Source organism: Lemur catta, chromosome 2 (assembly GCF_020740605.2).
Source record: "Lemur catta isolate mLemCat1 chromosome 2, mLemCat1.pri, whole genome shotgun sequence".
Lineage (NCBI taxonomy): Eukaryota > Metazoa > Chordata > Mammalia > Primates > Lemuridae > Lemur > Lemur catta.
The window spans coordinates 100,776,579-100,800,315 of record NC_059129.1 but is presented as its reverse complement, the minus strand read 5'-3'; the positions used below and the strand labels follow the sequence as shown (position 1 = coordinate 100,800,315).

General features: G+C 41.2%; 1 protein-coding gene across 1 annotated transcript in view; it reads left to right on the top strand.

The window, feature by feature from the left end:
- SCML4 (Scm polycomb group protein like 4) overlaps positions 1 to 23,737 on the top strand; it is a 93,937-nt gene that overhangs the window by 19,746 nt on the left and 50,454 nt on the right. Inside the window, exon 2 of the mRNA XM_045544121.1 lies at positions 18,180 to 18,394. Within this exon, the coding sequence (XP_045400077.1) occupies positions 18,239 to 18,394 (156 nt within the window). The 5' untranslated portion in view covers positions 18,180 to 18,238. The remainder of the gene's footprint in view (positions 1 to 18,179; positions 18,395 to 23,737) is intronic.

Below are 23,737 nucleotides of genomic sequence, written 5' to 3'. Positions count from 1 at the left end.
TACAAAATTCAGTTGTATTTCTATGTAAAAGCAACAATTAATTGGAAAATGAAGTAAAAGTACCATTCACCATGGCATGAAAAAATGAAATATACTTAGTGATACATTTAAGAAAATACGTGTAAGACATTTACACCAAAAACTACAAAAATATTTCTGAAGCAAACTAAAGAAGTCCTAAGTAAATGGAGAGATATACCATGGATTGTAAGACTCAATATTGGTAAAATTTCAATTCTCCCCAAATTGATTTATAGATTCAATGCATTTCCAATCAAAATTCCAACAGATTTTTTGCACTTCTGTGGAAATTCAAATGCAAATTACAAGATAATCTTGAAAAAGAAAAAAATAAGAGTTAGAGAATTTATACTATCTGATTTCAAGACTTACTATAAAGTTATAGTAACCAAGAGAGTTTGGTATTGGCATAAGAATAAACATGTCAGTAAAACAGAATCAAGAGTCCAGAAGTAGACTCAAATTCATGTGGTTAATTGATTTTGACAAAGGCACCAAAGCAATTCAATGGGGAGAGAAAAATCTTTTCAACAAATTGTGTTGGAATGACTGCATATTTGTATGGGGGAAAAATGAACCTTGAACGTTATCTCACATCATACGTGGTAATAAGATGAATCATAGACCTTAAACTGTAATAAGTAAAACCACAAAGCTGCTAAACTAAAAGAAAACATAAGAGAAAATCTTCATGATCTTGGGGTGGGAAACATTTCTTAGAGAGGGCACAAAAATCACTAATTATAATACAAAAGTTGCTATATTGATCTTCATCAAAAATTTAAAACTTCTGCTCATTAAAAGTCTGTATTTGGAGAGCACATAGGCAAACCATGTACTGAGAAAGAAATTTTGCAGTATATATATTTAACAATGGACTTGTCTGCAGAATATGTAAAGAACTCTTACAGCTCAATAATACAGAAGGCAAAGAACCAATTAAAATTTGACTTGAACAGGCATTTAAACAGAAGGTATGTGAGTGGCCAATAGACATATAAAAATGTGTTCAGCATCTCCACTCCTCAAACAAATGCAAATTAGATTCTACCCACTAGAATGACTAAAATGAAACATTTACCACACAAATACTTGTGGATATATGGAGCAACTGGCCCTCTCTTACCTTACTGGTGGGAGTAAAGATGGTATCACCACTGGAAAATTGTTTGGCAGTGCTTTATAAAGTTAAACGTAAACCTACCCTGTGAACCAACAATTCCACTCCCAGGTATTTACCTGAGAAAATAAAAACATATGTCCATAAAAGACTTGTATAGAAGAGTTTCTGGCAGATTTTTTCAAAATAGCTTAAAACTGAACATGATCCAAATGTCCTTCAACAGGTGAATGGATTGACAGATTGTGGTATACCCACATACAATAGGCTATACTACTCAGCAATAAGAATAAATGAGCTACTGATATACTAAAAAATATGCTTATGCGCTAACAAAACCAGATGCAAAATAGTATATGTTATATGATGCCATTTATATGAAGCTCAAGAGCAGACAAAACTAATCTGTGGAGATAGAAATTGGATCAGTGGTTGCCTTTGGAGGAGGTTGACTGGAAAGAAGCATAAAGGAACTTTCTAAAGTGATGGAGATGTTCTGTATTTTGATTGGGTTATGAGTTACATGGTGTATACATTTGTTAAAACTCAAGCTACACCTCCAAGACCTGTGAATCTCACTGTATGGAAATTACACGTCAATTAAGACAATTTTTTTTTTTATACAGAGTCTCATTCTGTGGCCCTGGCTAGAGTTTAGTGGCATCATCATAGCTCACTGCAACCTCAAACACCTAGGCTCAAGCGATCCTCCTGCCGCAGCCTCCCAGGTAGCTGGGACTACAGTTGTGTACCACCATGGTTGGCTAAGTTTTCTACTTTTTGTAAAAATGAGGTCTTGCTTTTGCTCAGGCTGGTGTCAAACTCCTGAGCTCGAATGATCCTCCCACCTTGGTCTCCCAGAGTGCTAGGATTATAGGCGTGACCCATTGCACCCAGCCCAAATATTTTTAATTGGAAAATCTAAATTTAAAGGGAAAACTTTAGTTGCACAAACTAGCAGGAACATAAAAAGATAATTGCAATATTGCAAGAATGGCTATCAGATTTTATTTATCTCCCCAAGAGGATGTAGCAAGAAAGATGCCTTTAAATGATAGCAAAAGACTTTCATAGAAATTTATATGAGTTAATTAACACACTACCATACTAATAAGATAAAAGACATTATTTTCCTCAGTTAAAAGGCTGATGCAACTATTTGTACTGGGTTCGATAGTGTCCTCCCTAAAATTCATGTTCACCTAGAACCTCGGGATGTGAACTTATTTGGAAAGGGAATCTTTGCAGATCTAATTGGTTAAGATAATGTCATATATTGGGGTGGACCATAAATCCAATGATTAGTGTCAGTATAAGAAGGCCATGAGGAAGTACAGAGACACACAGAGAGAATCAGGCCATGTGGCACTGGAGTGATGTCTATAGCTGCTGTCCGAATAATGCCCAAAATGCTGGCAACCACCGAGACTAGGAAAAGGGCATGGGACAGATTCTCAGATCACCCCTCAGGGTCTCAAGACGGAACCAACCCTGCTGGCATCTTGATTTCAGACTTCTGGACTCCTGTGAGAGGATAATTTCTGTTGTTCCAAGCCACTAAGTTTGTGGTAATTATGACAGTGCTAGGAAACTAATACATATACGACTTAACTAGGTTATTAAAGAATAAAGTTTAAGTATTCAACCATCTGCCTGGTGCCTGCGGGTAGATTTGAATCAATAAACTAAACAAAATGTGCTCTAGAGATACATATATGTAAATGTATGCTTTCTTGTACGCAATTTGGATAACATAAATGAAATAACTATATATATTCTTTGTCTACTTCTTATTGTAGTTTTCTGTCAGAATAATAAATCCTGGGGCCATTTCCCTGTTACTACAGAGAGAAACCTGGATATGCCCCCCTGCACTGCTTTGGGACCAGGGAATGATTGTTTCTAAAAGAGGCACCGTGTTCCAGGATATAAATTTACCACGATTCATTTTGCCAGTCCAGTTCAATTAGATGAAAGTTTATTAAATACCTCATCCTGAGCATTTCTATTTAAATCTGTTCAATTCAATCCAATCCGGTGCAAACCAATTCAATAAGTGTCTATTGAGCACCTTCCTCGTAACAGTCACTCTGCTGAGATCACACCTTTTGGTTTTATCTTAATTGACTGTCTCTGCTGCTTGGGTCTCATAGCAAAGATACTCTTTGAAAACATGTTATGAAATATCACAAGAGACTGATGATAAGACTGTAATAAAAGAGATTGAAGGCTGGGATGGAGAAAATATTTTTCTTTTTATTTCAATAAGCTCTAAGGTCCTTACCAAATTGGGCTTCTAAAGAGTTTGGGATTTTGCCCCCAGGTAGAAAGGTGCAACTCTCATCCCATAAAGAAGCGACAGAAAGAATGAAAGTAGAACTAGGGTTCTATCTGATTCATGTCCATAAACACACACTCCTAGAACAGTAAGGATGAACTGCGTGTCTGGTCCTGCGGTTGCTCGGCTTGCAGTAAGTATTTGTTTCTTCTGTACATTTCCCAGTGATCAGTTCTGCATTTCATGTGCATGCAGGGGCTTCTGTCCTGTGGAATAAATACCCCCTGGCTCTAATACATGGGATCTCATTTAGTTCTTGTTGCACTAAGAAGGAACATTAACTACTTCCTTCCCACTTTTGAGTTAGACTGGGTCTTAGACACTGAGAATTCTGAGCAATCATCCTTTTAATTAACAATTTAATTTGAATTCTTTTTTCTTTTCATTTTTTTTAGTAGGGACGGGGTCTTGCTCTTGCTGAGGCTGGTCTTCAACTCCTGACCTCAAGCGATCCTCCCGCCTCGGCCTCCAGAGTGCTAGGATTACAGGCGTGAGCCACCGTGCTCAGCCTAATTTGAATTCTTGTTGCAGCATGAGAGTAGGCTACACAGGAGATGGATTGTTTCGGGCCATTGTGGAGGCTGCCTGTCATGTCATGGTTCTGCCTTGTGGTGCCACATGGAATAACCTCTTTCCAGGCTAAATGCCCTCAGTTATTTTGACTGTTCCATAAAGGAACGTTCCATATGCCTTTCTCTTGCCTCCTTTTGGATTCACTGTTTATTTTAATTCTTGCCCCCCAAAGGACTGGAAAACTCCAGATGTCCTGTGGACAATGGAGTGATTGTTTCCCTTGATGTAGGTATCATACACTCTGTATTCCCACGAGCTTTTTGATAAAATGGCGCACACCATAATCTAAATAAGGCTTGCCAATAACAAAAATTCCTAAATCTTTTTCACACAAGAAGACTTTCTTGGCAAGTCTCTCCTGTACATTTGTGAATGATATTTTATCTATTTTATCTTTTAAAAATTTTATCTGATTGATTCGGTCTACCCAATTACATTTTTTTTGGATTGCAGTTCTATAGTCCATAGCATTAGTTGCCCCTCGAAGATTTATGTCATCTGCTTATTTGATAGGCCTGCCTTCCAAATCTTCATCCTTGTCATGGAGAGAATATAACCAAAACTAGAGACCTGTGGCATGCCACTAGAGACAGTCTGCAGATTGGCGCTGTGATTACTCCTGCAGCTTGTGTGGTCAAGTCTCATTAGCTATGATTCTATCCAACAGTATTATCCTTCTGCTAACATGTTACTACTTTCATATCACCATGAAATAATCTGGAGAAATTTTGGGCAAATACTTTGTAGTATTCAAGATGGCCCATGGGTATAGCATTCCTCTCATCTCCAACCTATGTGTCCCTGCTCCCCTGTCCCCAGAGTAAATCTAGTTAGGTTAAGCCTTCCTTAAACTTTAAAGCACTATAATTTGCTTTTAGGGAGTCAATGTCCCAATATTAGTAATAACCACATTCTTTAATAAGTGCTTACTAGCTTGTTTAATAATCAGTTCGGTAACTGATTATTCACACTCAGAATCCGTCCTGTTTTGAAAACTGGGATAAAATATGCCCCTGTCTGGGTTAGGTGCGGCGGCTCACGCCTGTAATCCCAGCACTTTGGGAGGCCAAGGTGGGAGGGTCGCTTGAGCTCAGGAGTTCAAGACTCAGACTAGGCAAGATAGCAAGACCTCTTCTTTACAAAACATTTTAAAAATTAGCTGGGCGTGCACACCTGTAGTCTCAGCTACTCAGGAGGTCAAAGCAGGAGGATTGCTTGAGCTCAGGAGTTTAAGGTTACAGTAGCTATGATTGCACCATTGCACTCCATCCTGGGAGACAGAGTGAGAGATCCTGTCTCCAAAATAATAATAATAATGAAATATATTGCCCTCCCTGCTCTTCTAGTACTGCTCTTCTTTCCTTGATTTCTCAAAAAATTTCCAAAGGCAGCTCTGAGACCATATCTGCAAACTCCTGCTGTGCTCAAGGGTACACTGTGTCTGAGCTCAGAGGGATTTGAGCTCATTATAGTGAGGTGCTGCTGTCACCATCTGTGCCCCTCCTCCAACCGCCCCCACCCCCCATCTCTCATGGCCTGTCTGCTGCCTGAAGTTTGACCTCTTTCCTTTTTCTGAACTAAACCCAAATATAAATAGTCCCTGCGCAGTCCTGGTGTCTCCCTGTCACTAGGCAATTCCATCCTTGTTCTTTCTGCTGTGAAAATTAAAAACCCAGCGACACATCCCTGTTTTATTTGCTCTTTGCGACTCTCTCGGCTGGTTCTGTGCTTTGACCTCTGTGAGCCTTTCTTCCTGGTTCCTGCATTAAGTATGGACAGTTTGTCCTAGACTGACATTCCTGACAGCCGCGCGTGCCTTTCTGTTTGCATGCTTGTCCTGACGTCCCTTCGCATCTTCAGGGCCTGGCACTAATGCCTTGCGCTTAGTAAGTGCCCAATAAATATTCATATAGATATGGATTTTCAAAAGGTAAACTCTGAAAGCTAATTAAGAATTGATTTAACTGCCGTTGCCTGGCCTCGGGAGACCTTTGGGAAGGGGAGAAGATGTAGAAAATAATCCAGTAAGCCCCTGTTTGCCGACTGCTAACCCACTGGAGAGGGAGCAGGACAAAAGGGTCATTATTTTTTCCTTTTTTGACCTTTCCTTTAGCAACAAAGAAGTAAAAGTCCACAATTGTACCGTTGTATGCTCTCTCCCTCCTTTCGTATTGAGTCAATCAAATCATATTGGCTGGGGAATCACGGTATGCCGGGAGAGGTCACAGAGCTTTTAGCCAGGCCGGATAGCATGGTAATAACATTGTTGACTTGTCTCAGGGTGACTGCAAGGCCTCCTGACTTTTTGGTCTCGAGGAGTCAGCTTTTAAAATGCAACATCTCCCACCCCACCACCAAGCCAGAAACAAAAGCCCTGGGAGATGACACTCCTTGGATCTCAGCAGCTGACCTCTTGTTAACCAGGTGCTGGTGGAGAAAGGCTGGGCTAGGCATTAGCTGTCCGAGCTCTGGCAAGACTCGGATGCTTTCCAAGCTGCCATCTCTGTAGATTTGACATTCTTCATCTGTACAATCTGCATAATCTGCATACTGCCTTAAAGGCCTGCAGTGAGAATTCAACAAAATAATAATATGCATGTATATATGTTTTCTTCATTTATTTATGCATCCACTCTTTGCTGCCTTGTCGGTCCTCTGAGCTGGGCCCTGTGTGTAGCTGTGTGTACCAGGGACAGTGCTCACAGCACGGGGGACACAGTGTGAGGGAAGTAGCCGACAAGGGCTTCCTTCCAAGGGTGAGGTGCTCTGAGGGAAGAAGGGGATGGTCAGGGAAGGGTGACCTGGCAGTTTTGCTGTGGGCTGGCAGGCGCAGTCTACACAGGTTCTGTCTTTGTAGTTATCGGCCACCATCCTTGTCTGGACTAAGTGTGTGCAGTGGGTGCTTCCTCTGGGGTGACCTGCCAATGTACACCAGGATCAGAGCAATTCTGGGAGACTGAGACCGAGAAGCTATGTGTCAATGACACGGGACATGGAGAATTCAGCTGTGCTCTGTCTGTACCCCTCCAGTAGGACCCAACCGGAAGGTGACCTGGGGGGGGGAAGAAGGAGGGGGAAGGGTCTGGGACTCAAGGAGACACACCAACTACTCCCTCCTCCTGTGTGTGTCTGGGAAGGGATCGTTGTGGGCTCATCTTCATGTCCCCAGTGCTCTGCGCAGTGTCTGACCATAGTAAGTCCCCGGAAAATATTGTCAAATGATTGAAGAGATGAGTAAGGACATAGCACTGACTGCTATATCCTAGCCTGTGCTTCCTTTTGAGGGTTAAGAATTTTTTGACCCTGGTCTTAAGGTACTCAGGAAGCCCGTGGGACCAACAGGCTATGCAAGGGTGGTCACTGGGGGACACCAGCCAGAGAAGTAGTGACCTGCCCACCATGTCCCCAGCAGAATGATGCTGCGACTGCGCTTACCAGGACAACTGAGAAGCCTTTGTGGTCCTTGGTGATCAGAAGCAAGTTAGGCTGCATTTTGTTTTTGTTCCTGTGAGTTAGAGAAACAAACACTGGGAGACAGTTTTCTAATCTCTTTGCTCTGGGCTCTCGCCCCTTCACCCATTCTACTCTCAGGCCTAGAGACAGCTTATATCCCTAATGTCAGAAGACTCTGGGATTTTTCTTTGTGAAATAAGAGGTGAGAGAGAACCAGTGTACAGTGACTGCAGGTACAGACAGTGATGATGAGTGTCGGGCACCCAGCACCCTGCCTCTCCTCCCAGCCTCACAGCTTTCTAGAGAGCTCTAGAACCCCTGTTGGTGCCAGGGTGTCATAGCAGCTTCACTCCCCCGAGGCGGGTATCGTCCAGGTGGGAGACAGGAGTAATGTGGTGCTCTGCAGGAAGAGATGAGGAACGTGGTGTTGTTGTCTGGATGCATCTGGGTATATTTCTTTCGCTTAGCAAATAAAAATAAATGATCTTGTTGTATATTGTCTTTGGGGGCAACAGACAAAGTGCCTTAGATACATCAATGTTTTTCAAAAAGTATCCTAATGAAGATACAGTTACACATTTCTGTACTCCAGGATGAACAACTATGTGCCCAAAATGTGTGTTACGGTGTTTGTGTTGGAAAGGTCGTTGTCTAAAGAAGCCCTACCCTGGAAGAGTGGGACTGGATTCCCACCCGGTGAGAGGCTGGCTCGGAGAGTTGTGATTTGTGTTATTTGAATCTTGTTGCTCTGCTGTTGAAGTTTTAAGGATTTTTAGTAGCCAAGTCTCTGAAAGGAATTAGGTCTACAGTTTGTTTATGTTACAAAAAAATCACCTTGAAAGGGGATTTTGCTTTGTAGATAAAGACTGAACTAGAAACAACCCAAACACCAAACCACCAGCGAGCGCTTTCTCAAAACTAAATATAAAGTATAAATAGAGAACAAAACAGGAAATAGTGGTTTGCAAAAAAAAAAAAAAAAGAAAGAAAGAAAGAAAGAAATACTTGTAGTTGCTCTCTAAAGTGCCTTTCCTTATACTGTAGAAAGTGATTTCTGAGGCTGAATGACAGAAAGTCGCAGCCACGGCCTCCTTAGCAGACACAGGTGTCCTCCAGCATGCGCTGTCACTGCTGTCCGCAATCACGCTTTAGCAATCTTCACAGCGTATGTGGAACAATTCTGTATGGCATAGGCACTGACTAAATAACTGTGTTGTTCTATCCATTCGGTCATCTCACGCTCAGTGAGTTGACTGCTTTACCTTGTATCATCTAAGCTTTCACTTGGCATCAGTGCTGTCTCTTCCTAGCCCATAGAGACGTGAAGATGTGGCTTGAAGGGTCGGGTTTCCCTCCTGTCCCCCTAGCCGGCTCCATTGCCAGCTCCTGGGATTCTATCCAAGGCTGACTCAGGGAGACAGCGGTAGGGATTTGTGCAAAGAGCCTGGGGCTGGAATCTGACTTCTGCCCGCTGATGGGTCTCACATAACCTCTCTCGGCCTCAGCTCCTCATCTGTAAATCCAAGGATGGCAATGCTTATCTCAAAACCATGGTGAAAATTAAAGATGAAGTAGGTGAAGACCTATCTTGGCAGCATGTGATGTGTTTGTGTCTTCCTTGTTGCTGGAAAGTGGCTACTGCGTGCTCACGGGTGGAATTCTGAGCCCGGTGACCACTCTTAAATAAAAGACAAATGCCCTGGGTGGGATTCTGATACCTCTGTGCTGGGAAGTGGCAGGGGTCCAGGAAGAGGGGCTGGCTTACTGCTCATTCATTCATTCATCATTGATTCAATGAACATTTGTCCAGTCCCTAACATGTGCCAGACACTGAACTGGGAGGAGACACATGGATGAAGACATAGACTGTCTTTCAAGGAGCTCAAGCATATTGGGAGAGACAGACATGGATGAAAATACATGGAGTAACATGTGGTAGGTGCTGTGATAGACATGGTTCAATCGCAGCCATAGGGAAGGATGTGGAATAGAAAAATTCTGTCCAAGTTGCAGTTTCCAGGCAGAGCTATTGGGAGGAGCTCCGGAAAGCTACCTCCTTGAAGAGCACAACTCTTTGAAGATGGCTCCAAGGAGAAAGGACTCACATTTTCGGCAGAAACTGATGCTGATAGAACTCTCTCTTGAAAAGCTGAGAAAAGATCAAGTAAAGCCACTTCTCTGACTCCAGCCTTAGACAAAACTGTGAGTGGGGGAACAAATTAGAGTTTTCTGAGACGCATGATTCAACTCACTTACCCTGAGTGCTCACTGTACCTTTGGTTCAGAGTAGAAGCAGGTCCATTTCATTATTATGTCCAAGCCCATGAAAACCTTCTGGAATGAGCTAGGGTAGGGGAATGTGAATCCAGGGCTTCATACATGGGAGACCTCAGCTTAGATGTCCTCCAGGGTCAGTAGCACAGAGGGAGCGTCCAAAGGCTCCCTTGGAGTACTGGCGGCAAGGAGCTGGTGTGGGTGAGCTGGAGGAAAGGTGTCAGGCTTGGGTGTGCCCCAGGCTCTGTCTTCCCTGGGTTGTTTTGTGTTCTGGAAAACTGCAGCCCCTCAGGACCTCTTTTCTGAGCATCCTGGGCTCTGTGGTCCTCATCCTTGAGATAGGAGTTGCGTCAGAACCTTCCTCCTGCCATATCGGGTAAGAATCCCTCTTCTCCCCTACTAAGTGTTTAGCTTCCCAGCGGCAGGAGGGAGTGTAGGGGACTGGCTCTACACTTGAGTCCTAGGAATGAGTACACAATGAGTGTTGGCTTTGGCTTCTGTTGGCTAAATTTTAGTGTCAGAATTGGGAACAAATGTGTATCAAGGAATTCATTTTCTAAATTTAATAGGTTATATTGGTGGCCCTATTCTTCTTATGGTAGGAAGGTTTCATTGACCATCAAAGCATTCTATTATATTGATATATTCTATCCAAAATTTTAAAATATGAAGGCACCTCTGCCTCCAGCAGTGGGCTGTTAGCAGGATGGCTGGACCGCATGGTGAACAGGTTGCCCCGGCACAGGGGACAGGTGCACTGTCTGTGGGCACAGCACCGTACCAGGTGCTGTGGAGAATGGCCCCTGGCCTCCAGGAATTTGCAGACATTGTGTATGTGCACAAAACAATTAGAAAACTACTGTATATAAACCATCATTTAATCAGTGCTTGAAGAAATTGGCAGTCCTGGCAATAGGTGGCAAAGGGTTGAGAGATCAGTGTGGAGGTGGAAAGGTCTTCGAAGCAGGAGGGATTGGGCCACCTTGGAGAATGGTGGAATCACAGACAGATGCCAATGTGCTTCTTTTTTCTGGGAAACCAGCTCATGCACTGCCCTAAGCAGCCCTCAGAGGTGTGGGATTCCGGTATGTACAAGACTGCTGGCAGCAGAATAACACTAGAGGCATTGGCTCACAGTGAGGTCGACATGGTGCCCTAGCACAAGAGAGGATAGGATTCCAGTTGTATTTTTGAAATGACAGTGAGAAAGAACATTACACAGACGTCAGGACCCATTCCATGCACTTAATAGAAGGAAATGACTTAGAGTCCAGTGGAAACTAGACTTCCCTGTAACAACTGCCTCCTCTCAAGTTTTTAGAAACAACAGAAGCTATTGATCCTACCTACTCCTGGTCTGGTTGGCCCACCCCTTCCCCATGCACCACCAAACATCCCTACACATATCTGCTCTGTCGGCAGCTCTGTGCTGTTAGCTTGCTCTGCTCTGCCTGGGAAAATCCTAGCACTGATATCATCTTATGCTTTTCCTGCCTCACCCCTCCCAACTTTACTAAAAGAACTGATTTCTTTCCTCCTTGGTGTTCTAATAGCATTTCATACAAAACCTCTGTTAGACCATCTGTCTTGCATATTATTATTGCCTCTCTACTTGTTTGCTTCTCCATAGATGGTGACTATCTCAGGAGATGTGTCTTATTTACTATCAGCTGTCACCCAAGTGCCCAAACATAGTGTTTGACCCTCACTGCATATGCAACAGAAATTTGTAGGATGAGTTAGTAAATGAATGAGTGAATACATGAATAAATGTCTCAGGATAGCCCCTGGATGACTCAATGGCCCCACAGGTTAAAGTATGCTTTGGATTTGGTCATTTCATCATCTTTATCTTGATGAAGCACCATTAGCCAGGACCTTGGTTTACATGTGTCAGATCCGCAAGGCTGACAGGTAAAATGTCAGTCCCGCATTCACAGAATACACCTTAGTTTCTCTTGCTCTCAGTTGTAGTATTTCTAGACAAGCCTTGTTTTGATAAGGAGAGAGAGAGAGACAGGAAGCTCGCAGCAAATCACTTGATTTAATATGCCAAGCCAGGATTTGACAACCGCTTAAAGGCTATCACCTGGAGATTTAGAGGCTTGATGATGATTAGGCTGTTCTTGGGACAGAATCTTTTAATGTTTACTAGAAGACCTTTGCTCCAAAATGGCTTCCAAATCTGACCGAACTGAGGCAGTCTGTATTCACTGAAGTCTGCAATTGAAAGCAGAGAAATTCAGAGGTATCTTATACGCCTCCAGGATTTTGGGAGTTCTTGAGTGATTTATAAATGTGGTTGTATTAAATTATGTGATCTATGGATAGGATGTCTTTGGGCAGCATTCCAGTTCTTTGAAGGTCTTTGGAGATGCAGGAAATCTTTGGGAAAAGGACGGCAACCCAGCTGCCACACAGAGGGGTCCAGAGAAGCACCCCTGTCCCCCATCTGCTTATGCACGTTCTTCTTACCCTGAAACAACCTTCTCTGATATTTTTGTTGATAAAGACCTTTTGTCCTTTTTGTTACTTTTGTTTGCGATATTAACTCAGTGGCCAGTGAAGTTCTGTGGCTCAGGAACCAGAACCATAAAAAACAAGAAAACCAAAGGCTGCATAAAGAAGCAAAAATTTCCACTAGAAACTTCAGAGAATAGGTATCATTTCATTCATTGTTTCTTTTTCTCTGTATATTATTTTTCTACCTCTGATTTTAAAAATTCAAACAATGCAAAATGGTACAAAGAAGAAAGAAAAAGCATCTTTCAGTGTTCTGCTGCCCAGATACAATCACTGTCAGCTATTTCCCAGCCCTCTTTCTATGCCTAAACACATGCAGATTTATCTTTACATACGCAAAAAGTACATGTACAGAATCATACTATATGTTAGTTTGCAACCTTCATATATGCAAATTATATGTATGTACTCAAAGTTACCAAATATTTTATTTTATGAATGTGAAATAATATATTAAACTAGGCTGTTTTGAGGGACATTTTGATTGCTTTCAGTACTTTGCTATTGTAAATAATGCTGCAAAGAATATCCTTGGCTATATGGGTTTGTGTTCTTAGATTTCTTTTTATAATAAATCCTTAGGAGTGATATAGCTGGACTAGGAAGTGTGCATGTGTAAATTTTTAAGTGGTTTTCAAATTGTCCTCCAGAAAGTTTAGCCAATTTGTACCCTTGCCAACAATAAGTGGGAATGCTCATTCCGTCACCCCTCGCCAACACAGAGTATGGCCAAAGTTTTTCACATTTATCAATCTGATAATCGACAGATGATACCTCAATTTACATTTTTGGGGAGTTGCCAGTACAGTAGAATCTTCTCTTGTGATAATTGACTATTTTTCCTTCCTTCCCTCCTTCCATCCCTCGTTTCCTTCCCTCTTTCTTGATGAATTGTGTTTCTGTGTCCTTTGCTTATTTTTCTGTTGTGTGTGTGGGGGGGTCGCTTTTATTTTAATAATTTAAGGAAGTTCTTTGTAGTAACCTTTTTTTGGTCCCGTATATAGCAAACAGTTTCCTTATGTTATTGTCAATCTTTTTTTTTAAATGATTTTACTTTTGTTTCATGAAAGCGTTTGAGTTTTATGTAATCATGTTTACCCATCTTTCTAGATCTGCTTCCTGAGTTTTCTAACATACATTACTTAGAAAGCCCATCCACATCCCAAGAATATAAAAATGTTGACTTATATTTTCTTCAATACTTTTTAATGTTTCTTTTTTTAAATGTATATGTAAGTCTTGGCTATTTCTAGATGTTTTTGCTGAAATATAGCTACACTTTTATTTATTTCTAAATGCCAATTGTCTACAAATCATTTACTGAGTTTTCTTGCTTTGGTATTAAATGCTCCTAAATTTTGTAAAAAGTAGAAATCTAATATGCATTTAATTTCTTGACTAACTTTTCCATTGATCTGATTGCTACTCCTGTACAATACTGCTGCCATTGTTGGAGTTTTATAATACTTTTTAGTAACCAGGACGGCAAGTCTCCCTTGCTGGCCTTTGGCCCTTCTTTTCCTAAAGTCACTTTAGATTTTTAATATGATTGCCATTAAATGTATAGACTAGTTTAGGTGAAAATTATATTTTTAAAATATTCATCTGTCCAATAATAGAATAATCTTTTTACTTATTTAAGTCTTATTTAAGGGCATAAATAGAACTTCTAAAAATATTATTTTCTTCATTTGAGTCCTTCTACCTCTTATTAAATCTATATAAAGGATGTGAAGGGTCTGAGATTTTACCCTTTCCAAATGCAAACACATTAGCCTGCCCCAGTGTCATGGATGCTGGCAGAAGTCAGATAATTCCAAAGTTAGAGGCACAGCAGGTCGTATCAGCTTTATGTTCCTCTGGGCTTCCCTTGTCCATGTTCCATGCTGGATACTGCACAGGCAGTGGGTTTGTGTCTCAGCTGAGGAACTCTAAGCTTTGGAAACCCTAATGAGGTCAGGGCAAGCTTCCTTAAGCTAACTGATGAAGAGAGAAAGGAGTAAACCAGAGGGGGGAGAAAGAGCATTCCAGACAAAGGCAACTACCTTTGTAAAGGCCTGTAGTGGGTACAAGTGTGGCAACAACTATAAGAAACTATAAAAAAGGCCACCATAATGATGCCCTTAACTTCTGGCTACTGGTGCTGAAGAGAACTAGCCTGTTCATTCTTCCCGCTGTCATGACCTGTTTGTTCTGCCTAAATGCTCGTAATTTTTTTTTTAATTTTTCCATTGAATGTATTATTTTCATTAGGATTTGTTGTTTATTCTTAAAGAAATTTTTTTAAGACATGGAGGAGCTCTTCATTTTGGAAGATAGTCTCTTAATATATCTTTGAGTATTTCCCTTTTTTATGAGTTTTGCTTTTCTTTAAACACATGATACATTTCCATTGTTTATCTTCCACAGTTATTTTCACCCTAAAAAGAAAACAAGACCAAAAAAGCCCATTTGTTTTGTTTCCATTGCATTCCAAGATTGAGACTGTTCCTCATTTTTAGTATTGATATTTGTTATTTTTACTTTTTTGTTCATGTCTTAATTTTGGAAAGGAAGATTTTGGGGTATCTGCACTTCTGCCACTATCTTTTCTGAAGTGTCTGGGTCTGTTATTTAAAAAATATGTAAGTGCTTTCCCCCAACTCTTTAAAATTATTCCAGTGAGACATTTAGAGAATTTCCATGGTTAAAATGACCTCTTCAATTTTTAACAGTCTTTTCTCCTATTCCTTATAATTGTGCTTATTTGTGACGAGCAATTGAGGATTAATGGGTGAAATATGCAATCATTCAGGTGTGGGGAGTTGAGAAAACTGTGGGAAGACTTCCTATCTCCAAATATTTCCCCAATAACTGTGGCACCTAGGATTCCACCAATAACAGTTTGTTGTTGCTCCATTAGCATGAAATTCATTTATCAGATGTAGTTACCTGGAAAGGCCCTTCACACTTTCTAAGATGAATGTGCTTCTGTGGAAGCCAAGAAGCAAAGAGTAGCACAAGTCCTAGCTTTTCCTCACAATAGAGAGAAGGAAGTGAAACAACAGGAAGCCCTGTTTAAGAGATGATTTTTTTTCTAGGAAAATTTTTTGACATATTGAGGAATTTTGGAAAGTCAAGTTCAATTTTGAATTATAAAAAGTCTTAGGATATCAGCCTGAAGAATCTTAAATACTTAAGGAAAAAAAAAGAAAAGAAAAAGATTCTTAGGATAATGTACCAGTTAATTTGTTACCTTCTTTTACTCTTAAAAACCTATTAATGGCTGGTGTGGTGGCTCATGTGTGTAATCCCAGCACTTTGGGAGGTTGAAGCAGGATGATTGCTTGAGGCCAGGAGTTCCAGATCAGCCTGGTACAACATAACGAGATCCAGTCTCTACAAAAAGGAAAAAAAAAATTAGCTGGATGTGGTGGTATGCTCCTGTGGTCCCAGCTACTTGGGAGGCTGAGGCAGGAGGATCGCTTGAGCCCAGGAGTTTGAGGTTACAGTGAGCTAGGATTGCACCACTGCAGTCAGACAGGTGACAGAGTGAGACCCTGTCTCTAAAAAAACAAAAACAAAAACCTACTAATAAGAAGAGTTTGTGAGGAAGTATCTCAACAGAGCATCACTACTCACCAGAGAAGAAATGCAGCCAATTTCCCCTTCAAGGGGACTCCCATTTTCATAAGAGGAAAGAGATTCAATGTCTTGTCTCATCATGGGTTTTCTCTTGTTCTCTTTTGACCTTGACATTAGTGGATACATTCCTGACCTCCTCACTTTCAGAGTAGAAAGGCAGAGAAACTTGTCTTAAACTAGGAAAAGTTCCTGAGAGTAAAGTCAATACAGATAAACTTATAATGAAGAAGCAGAAATTTGATAATAATACTGTAGTGCAAAGTGGGACTCAGACCAACTTTCACACAGTAAAAATATTATTAAATAAATTTTGGTAGTTCTTTAATGTATTTGGTAGACTCTTTTTTGAAAATGAATATATTGGGTATTTGTTGGCTCTGTGGAGTAAGACACTAAGTCTAGAAAGAGAATAATTTTTTTGTTTATGTGTTAATGAGTTTTATGTTCCCTGATCAGAATTCATTGACTCTAAGATACCTTTAATTATATCACATCATCCTTTTATGTACTACTAAGAAAGAAAAAAATATGCTCCCCATGGAATTCTGACCTGCTTAAAGTGCTGTATGGTATACTCTGATTTCAGAGATGTTAAAAGTGTGAAAAAACATGCATCTTAGAGTCAGTGAGCTAGGGTATTTTTCTTAAACTCACAAGAATTGGAAAAATTGACATCCAAATCATCTTGTTCGTTGATCCGAACTATTAACAGTGCATTAAATAAATAACTTTATACTTCACAATTCTGTTTATTACAATGATTTTCCAAGAACAATCAAGATTATTGATAGAATACTGTTAATATTCAGAGAGTTAACAAAGGGACCTTAAATCTGTAAAGGATGCCCCAAATTTCCCCTATCATGTTTTAAAGCATTTCCACTATCTTATATTTTCTTTTCTAAGCAAAGCAATCTAGTCCCTGTGGTACGGCCTAGGTCAGGGTGTAGGAACAGCTCTCATTGCCGTTCCCAACTCCTTCTGCAGCCCTTTGAGCAAAAGACTTTCATTTCCATGGGAAGTTACCACTAATCGTTAGCAATGAATTATATCACCTAACATCACCCCTGACTTAAAGTCTAAAGTTCTGCCACAGCCGTCAAATTCCTGAACATTTCAGAAATCTGACACCTGAGCTCATGATACTGCTATGTTCTCTGGGTCCAAGTTGATCAACTACCTCTTGCTTCAGGATTTAGGCAATTCTTATTACTCATATTTTTGATGCTGTGCTAAGATTGTTACAGCATGTGAAGTAACTATACCAAGGATCATACCTGGTGAACAATTACCCATAGTTCTACCATCTTTGCCTTGGTGGCATTTTAGCATGTCTCCTTCCACTTTTTTATTTTTGAGTGACAGGATCTCACAGTCGCCCAGGCTGGAGTGCAGTGGCCCAATCATAGCTCACTATAACCTCGACCTCCTGAGCTTGAGCAATCCTCCTGCCTCGGCCTCAAAAAGTGTTGGGATTACAGGTGTGAGCCTTGCACCCGGCCTCCACTTCTTGACCATATACATTTCTGCACAGTTGGGGTCATTTTTATGTGTGATGCTTTTCTCACTCAATATCATGTTATTCAGGGTGTTGTTACAGGCTTTTAAGTAGTTGATTGTTTTCTTCTGTAGATATACGAACTATTCTCCCATTGATTGTTATTGGGTTGTATCCATTTTATTTTTGCAATTCTAAATAATGTTAAAATGAACATCTGTGTATGTAAATCTTGCTCCACATTTTGACAGAGAGATATCACCAACTTTAGCACAATTGATTTGTACTGTTGAATTTATTTCAAGGGAAAAAGCAGTAATGACAATTCATAACCCAACCAAAGAGAGGAATAATTTGAGAGATGGCTTTGTTTTTATTTAGTACTATTATTGTATCAGTTCAAAGTTTAACTCACTGAGGAAACTGAGACACAAAGTTATCTTGTCGCTGGTGACGTTATCCGCTGTGTTTGGGGCCGGGAATCTATTGTTTTCTCCGACCAGCCAGCATGATCTCCACTTCCCTACAGCACCATGGACATTCACCAGCCCTGAAATTGTGCCGGGGACCAGTAAACTCCCCCAGGACCCCAGAGCACTGCAGTGCTCCTGGTGATGCCTGGCTCCCTCACACTTGGTCTTCCCCTCCAGTAAGCGGTAGGTATCGCCCAAATCACCAGACAGGATCCATGTTTGCCTTGCAAGCCCAAAAAACACTTCTGTTTTTGTTTTGCTTTGTGTCTGGACTAATTGTAGCACCTCCTCTGCCTGTGAGCGATTTGTCACCTCATTCCGTAAGACTGGCACCGGCAGAGATGCAGTCTCAGAGGATCCCGGGGAGAAAGCGAGGCCGACCCCCACTTCACTCCACACCTATGAAGATGGCAGTTCATCACCTTTATTCTGCTTCAGGTGGTTCTTTACCAGCAGTGAAGATGCCAAAGAAAAGAGGGCGGAAACCCGGGCACAAGGTACGGCTCCATCATCTCCTCCGCAGCGGTGTCGGGCTGGGGATCGGGCGCGTGGGCAGGTTGGGAGCTTGGGAGAGACAGGACGAGAAGGAGTGTGTCTCGATGAAGCATGTGACAGGCGAGGCCTCATTGTGACAACGTGGCACATAAAGCATGCTGTCGTGTGCATTTTTACAAGTGGAAAAAGCAAATTACACCAGATGGGGAAAGTTGTAAGGCGAGCAGATTTTAAGGTCATAGCTAAACACACATTATTAAACCTCGCGTCTAAATTAGCATTTCAGACACTGAGCTTTTCCCCCAATTGTTCCTACCAGGGCGGCTCTCAAAGCCACTTTGCAGAACTCATTCGTCATTTATGTTAGTAGCAGCGGATGATGTTCCTGAGACATTTAAATGGACAAGGCCAGCAGGCCAGCAGCAAAGGACAGAGGAGTCTTCCCAACCCAGCCCCGACACAGGGGGCCGTAAGCAGAACTCAGGGTGTTAATTCACAGTTTCCCGTTTATAAAAGACGCTGATGTCAAGTTTGCCTGCAAGGAGGCATATAAGGCAAAATTAAAATCCTGTGACCCTTTTAAGAATTAAAAATGATTTGGAGAGGCTGGAGGGGAGGATAAATCCTCTGATGTAACCGCAACCATAAACCAACTCCAAACCAAGGGAAAGTGTCTTCTCTAGGATGTTTCTGAAGAGGCTACTAGAAGAAAAACGATGAAGCTTGTTCTCCACAAGCCTTTTGGGCATTCGAAAATAAGCTTCAGAAGTTTTCCCTCATTTATTTTTCTTGAAATAAAGGCTTATGCTTACATCTTGAGACCTGAATACCGTAACTCAAATGCAAATTGGCAATTAACTCCCACATATTTAGGAAAATGTATGGAAATGATTTCAGGTCATCAGAAAGACAGAGTTTCTGGAAGAGTTGGTAATGAACTCGACCTTTACCCTTTTGGTTCTCTGCAGTTCTTCCACATGCTGGAAAATAAAAACAGTAGGTGGGGGAAGGTTAGTCAAAGTTATTTTGGGGTCACCGATTTTAGTAAAAGGAGCTTTTACTCAACCATCTCCTAAGGTGAAATCTTCACTGGATATTTTTCTAACAAAGAGAACCTCCTTCTTCTCATGTTTATGCCAGCTTTAGAATCATATCTCTGAAGCTGGCCTAGGGCAGGTCTTACCCACTCAACTCAACTACCTGCACTGTTGCTAGAGCCTGGAAATTGCATCTGGAGGGCTGGAGGAGGGCAGCCTTTCCATTTATAGATCCAGGGAGCAAATCCAGGTTCTGAGGAAACACACTGAAAACTCTCTCCTATTTGGCCTGTCTCCTACTCTCCTGGGGGCTGTGACCCAAGAATGAAAATTACCAACAGACACAGCATTTCTGGGGCCAGGAAAAATGGAAATTCACTCCATGGAATGAACTTGATTTTGCAATTTTCCTCTCTCCTAACGAGGGCAGTTTTCAGTGCTCCTAACACCCAGAGACACCTCAGAGCAGGAAGAATGCATCTGGGCTGGTTGGCCGACAGCACAGGCCGTGCACACAGCAGGCAGGTCCGTTCCCATTGCCTCACACAGCTTCTTTTCTGGGCTCAACAGGCCACAGCTCTTCCTTGAATCCACTTCCCACATATTTAGAAAAATGTATGGCAATTATTTTAGGCCAACAGCTCCCAGACAGCTTCCCAAGCTATGGGCTTAGTGTTCTAAAAGTGTTCCAAACCAGCTACCGATCTGCATGAAGTTCCTACCCATCCATGATGATGTGAGAAAAATAAGAACGCTCTGAAAGTCTCCGTAAAGTTAAAATGATTTTGCTTAAAAGACCTCCCTTTATTCTGAAATATCTGTTTCCTACTATTACATGTTGTATGCTAATAGGATTTGGTAATTTAAAAACTATTCTTAATTGGCAAAATAAAATTGGTAACCTGTTGTCTCCTCAGTTTTATTTGGACAATTTCCTAGACCCTGACATCTCATTTTATCATTAATTAAAGGACTTTATTAAGAAGCCAGCAAGGAAACTGTACAGTTTCATTCCATTTACCAAATGCCAACTAATTTGGCAATTTTAACTATCTGGGACACAGTTAGGGAGCTAGAAGTTGTTAAAAAAAAAAAAAATCCTGACCAAGTGAAATAAGATATGGCTTGGTCTAATCTTAAAGATCTTGTATTCTATTACCAAGAAAATGCTTCCAAGCTGTCCACCAGAGTCTGCTTACCTTTATTGTAAGCATGTTTCTTACAAGCTCAGTTACAACAGCCAGGGAGTAGCTTTAGATTTGATTTTTTAAAATTAATTAAATTAATTAATTTTAATTTCAGAGTATTACAGGGGTACAAATGTTTTGGTTACATGGATTGCTTTTGTACTGCTTGAGTCAAAATTATAAGTGCGCCCATCACTCGTATAATATACATTCTACCTGTTAGGTGTGATTTCACCCATCCCCTCCACCACCTCCCACCTGCTTGATTTCCGCTGAGTTTTACTTCCATCTGTGCACGGGAAGTGCTGATCGGTTAGTTCCAATTTAATAGTGAGCATATGTGGTGTTTGTTTTTCCATTCTTGCAATACTTCACTTAGGAGGATGGTCTCCATTTCCATCCAGATTGTTGCAAAAGGTATTAATTTTTTGGTAGCTTTAGATTTGAAGGGGAAGGTATTTTGGCAGGGAAGCCTGCACACAGAGCTAAATACTGCAAGACTAATGATAGTTATTGTTGTAATTATATGATAATACTATATTAACAAGAGAGAACAATCAAAGAATACAACAATAACACTATCAATATTATAAGATAATAAATCACAACATAATTTTTTATAGCAATAACACTATTATGATGATATGCTGATATCAGTAATATTATCATAGTAAAATAGTACAGTTTTGAGCCTTTGGCAGGTTCCTTTCCAGGGGATTCTGGGAATACCTCATGATGGTCTCTGCATCACAGGGCTGTGCTGCTTGACATTTGCCACTTCTCCCCTGGTGCTGCACAGCTGCTCCGCCAGTCACCACTGTGCACATGTGGGAACTCCCTCTGGTCTGAGACCTCCCTTCAAGACCCAAGAAGAGTTAACACAGGCTGTGACATTTAAGTCACATTTTCTCTGAGTCTTGAGGATAGCACGAGTGAATTACAGGCAGAAAAGGAAGGGTGAGCTGGCAGTCAGATGTCAGTGCTCCAGCGATCATAGGTCAGGCCCCTCCCAGGGCCCATCCGGCCATCTCCCCTGGGTGCCAGGCCTGCAGCCACCTTGCTGCGGCACACCCAGGCAGGGACAGCATCATATCTTATGGCCTTACTGCCCCCTCTGACCCTAGGCAAAGAAAGCAAAATCTCTTAACATCCTGTGTTCTATGAAGAGCTATACTCTGACTGCCGTGAAAAGAGGCTTCTTTGTTATCAAACAGAACCTTGACTTCTCAGTTTGAATCACCTGATGTTGGTTTAGGTCCTTAGTTCTGAAAACCCCCAATATCAGCAGGTAGATTTTCCTTACATGTCATGACACTGAGGTCTTTTTAAAGAGACAAAGAGGGTCTGCACCAAAGACAAATCCTAGCTTCTGTTCTGTGGATGCAGCTGATGATAACGTCTCCAAATAGTGGGATTTCTCTCTTCTGTGTCTTTATGGTTGGGATTCTGATTTAAGCAGGAAGAAAAAAGTGCTGGCTTTTAAAAATAGCCGTATGTCCCCAGCATGTGGTAATAATAATACTAATAACATTAATAGTCATACATAACCTTTATTGAGCATCTTTATGTTTGAGGCTCTGGGTGAAAGCACTGGATATGTATTTTCTTATTTGATCCTTGGTAGTTTGATAGTGAGGGGAGAGTCAGAAAAACTGTAGGACTTAGGCATGAAGGAACCAAGCCCTGTACACTTCAGCAATCTCTTGGTGTCATTGTTCAGAGCAGCAATTATGCTTCCACATTCAAAAAAGAATAAATTGATGTCCTGTCTGTTCTGCTTAATGAGTTAAGAAAAGTGCAGCATGTTCTAGAAAGGATATCATTCTTGAAGTACTAAAAACAAAGTGGTTAAAATGTAAGTCTTCTGTTAACTGGAAAATTCACTTGATAAAGTAATTTTCTAATTAAGATGGATAGATACAATATTTTGTAATCTTTCAGTACTTTGAATTGTTTTGTTCTCTCTTTCTCATTGTCATCCTTTTTTTTTTTTGCCCAAAAAGTAGGTGTTCTTGGCCCTGTGTAACAAGGAAATCAAGTTCACAAAAATCTCAAGTAAGAGAATGTTCAAACTTAAGTAGAAAGGGTGTTTGTTTGTCTTAACATTTATTTAAAACTTCTTTCTAACATGCGTGTTTTCATTAGAGCTGTTGAACTGGCATCCCTGTTTCTGTGATGGTCCAGATCTTGTATTGCCTTGGAGCCGTATTTATGAACACCACGTGTAGCTAAATAGTATGGATGGCGAGAGTGGCTATCTAGCAACTCTTCCTGTGCTCATTTTCAAGGTCCTTCTCTTGCTGATGGCAGGTGTGGGATGCCACCTGTGGCCAGTGGAGTAAATGACGACACCGTCACCAGGCACCGGCCATTCTCTTGGGTTGAACATTGTGTGGCATGTGGGGTAGGGACTCTCTCTGCTGTGTCTTCTGTTGCCCCCTGACACCCCACTGGAGCAGGGGTCAGGAGCGGGGCTCAGCAGGAGCTCTGGTATGCTGGTGGACGGTTTACAGCCAGCACTCTGAGGGTAGCTTTTCTGACATGAATGTTAGTTGATATTTTCATTTATGTTAAGGAGTAAAATGAATGTATTAATAAACAATGAAGGGGTATGTCAGAGCTTCCCTTGTTTGTTAAGAGAGTGAATGACTGCTGTATTGGATAATAGTTCTTTTTTTTTTTTTTTAAGATAGGGTCTTGCTATGTTGCCCAGGCTGGAGTGCAGTGACTATTCATAGGTGCAATCACAGCTCACTACAGCCTTGAACTCCTGGGCACAAGCAATCCTCCTGCCTCAGTCTCCTGAGTAGCTGGGACTATAAGAGCATGTCATTTCCCCCAGCTTGGATAATAGTTTTTAAAAACAAAAAAGAATTTCAGTTTTTTGTGCTATTCACAATGTAACAACTACAGACATGACATACTTTCAAGATTAATCTGCCTTTTAAACATGTTCTCCATCATTTTCTTGTCTATAAATCAACAAAATAATAAATCCAGCCCTAATTTGCAGCATTTGCCAAATTTCAAGGTGTAAATATTCCTGACATGGCCAATTTTTGAGCCACCCATGTGACGTCCCTGAACACGGAGTTGGGAAAAGATGTGCCGCGAGCAGCAC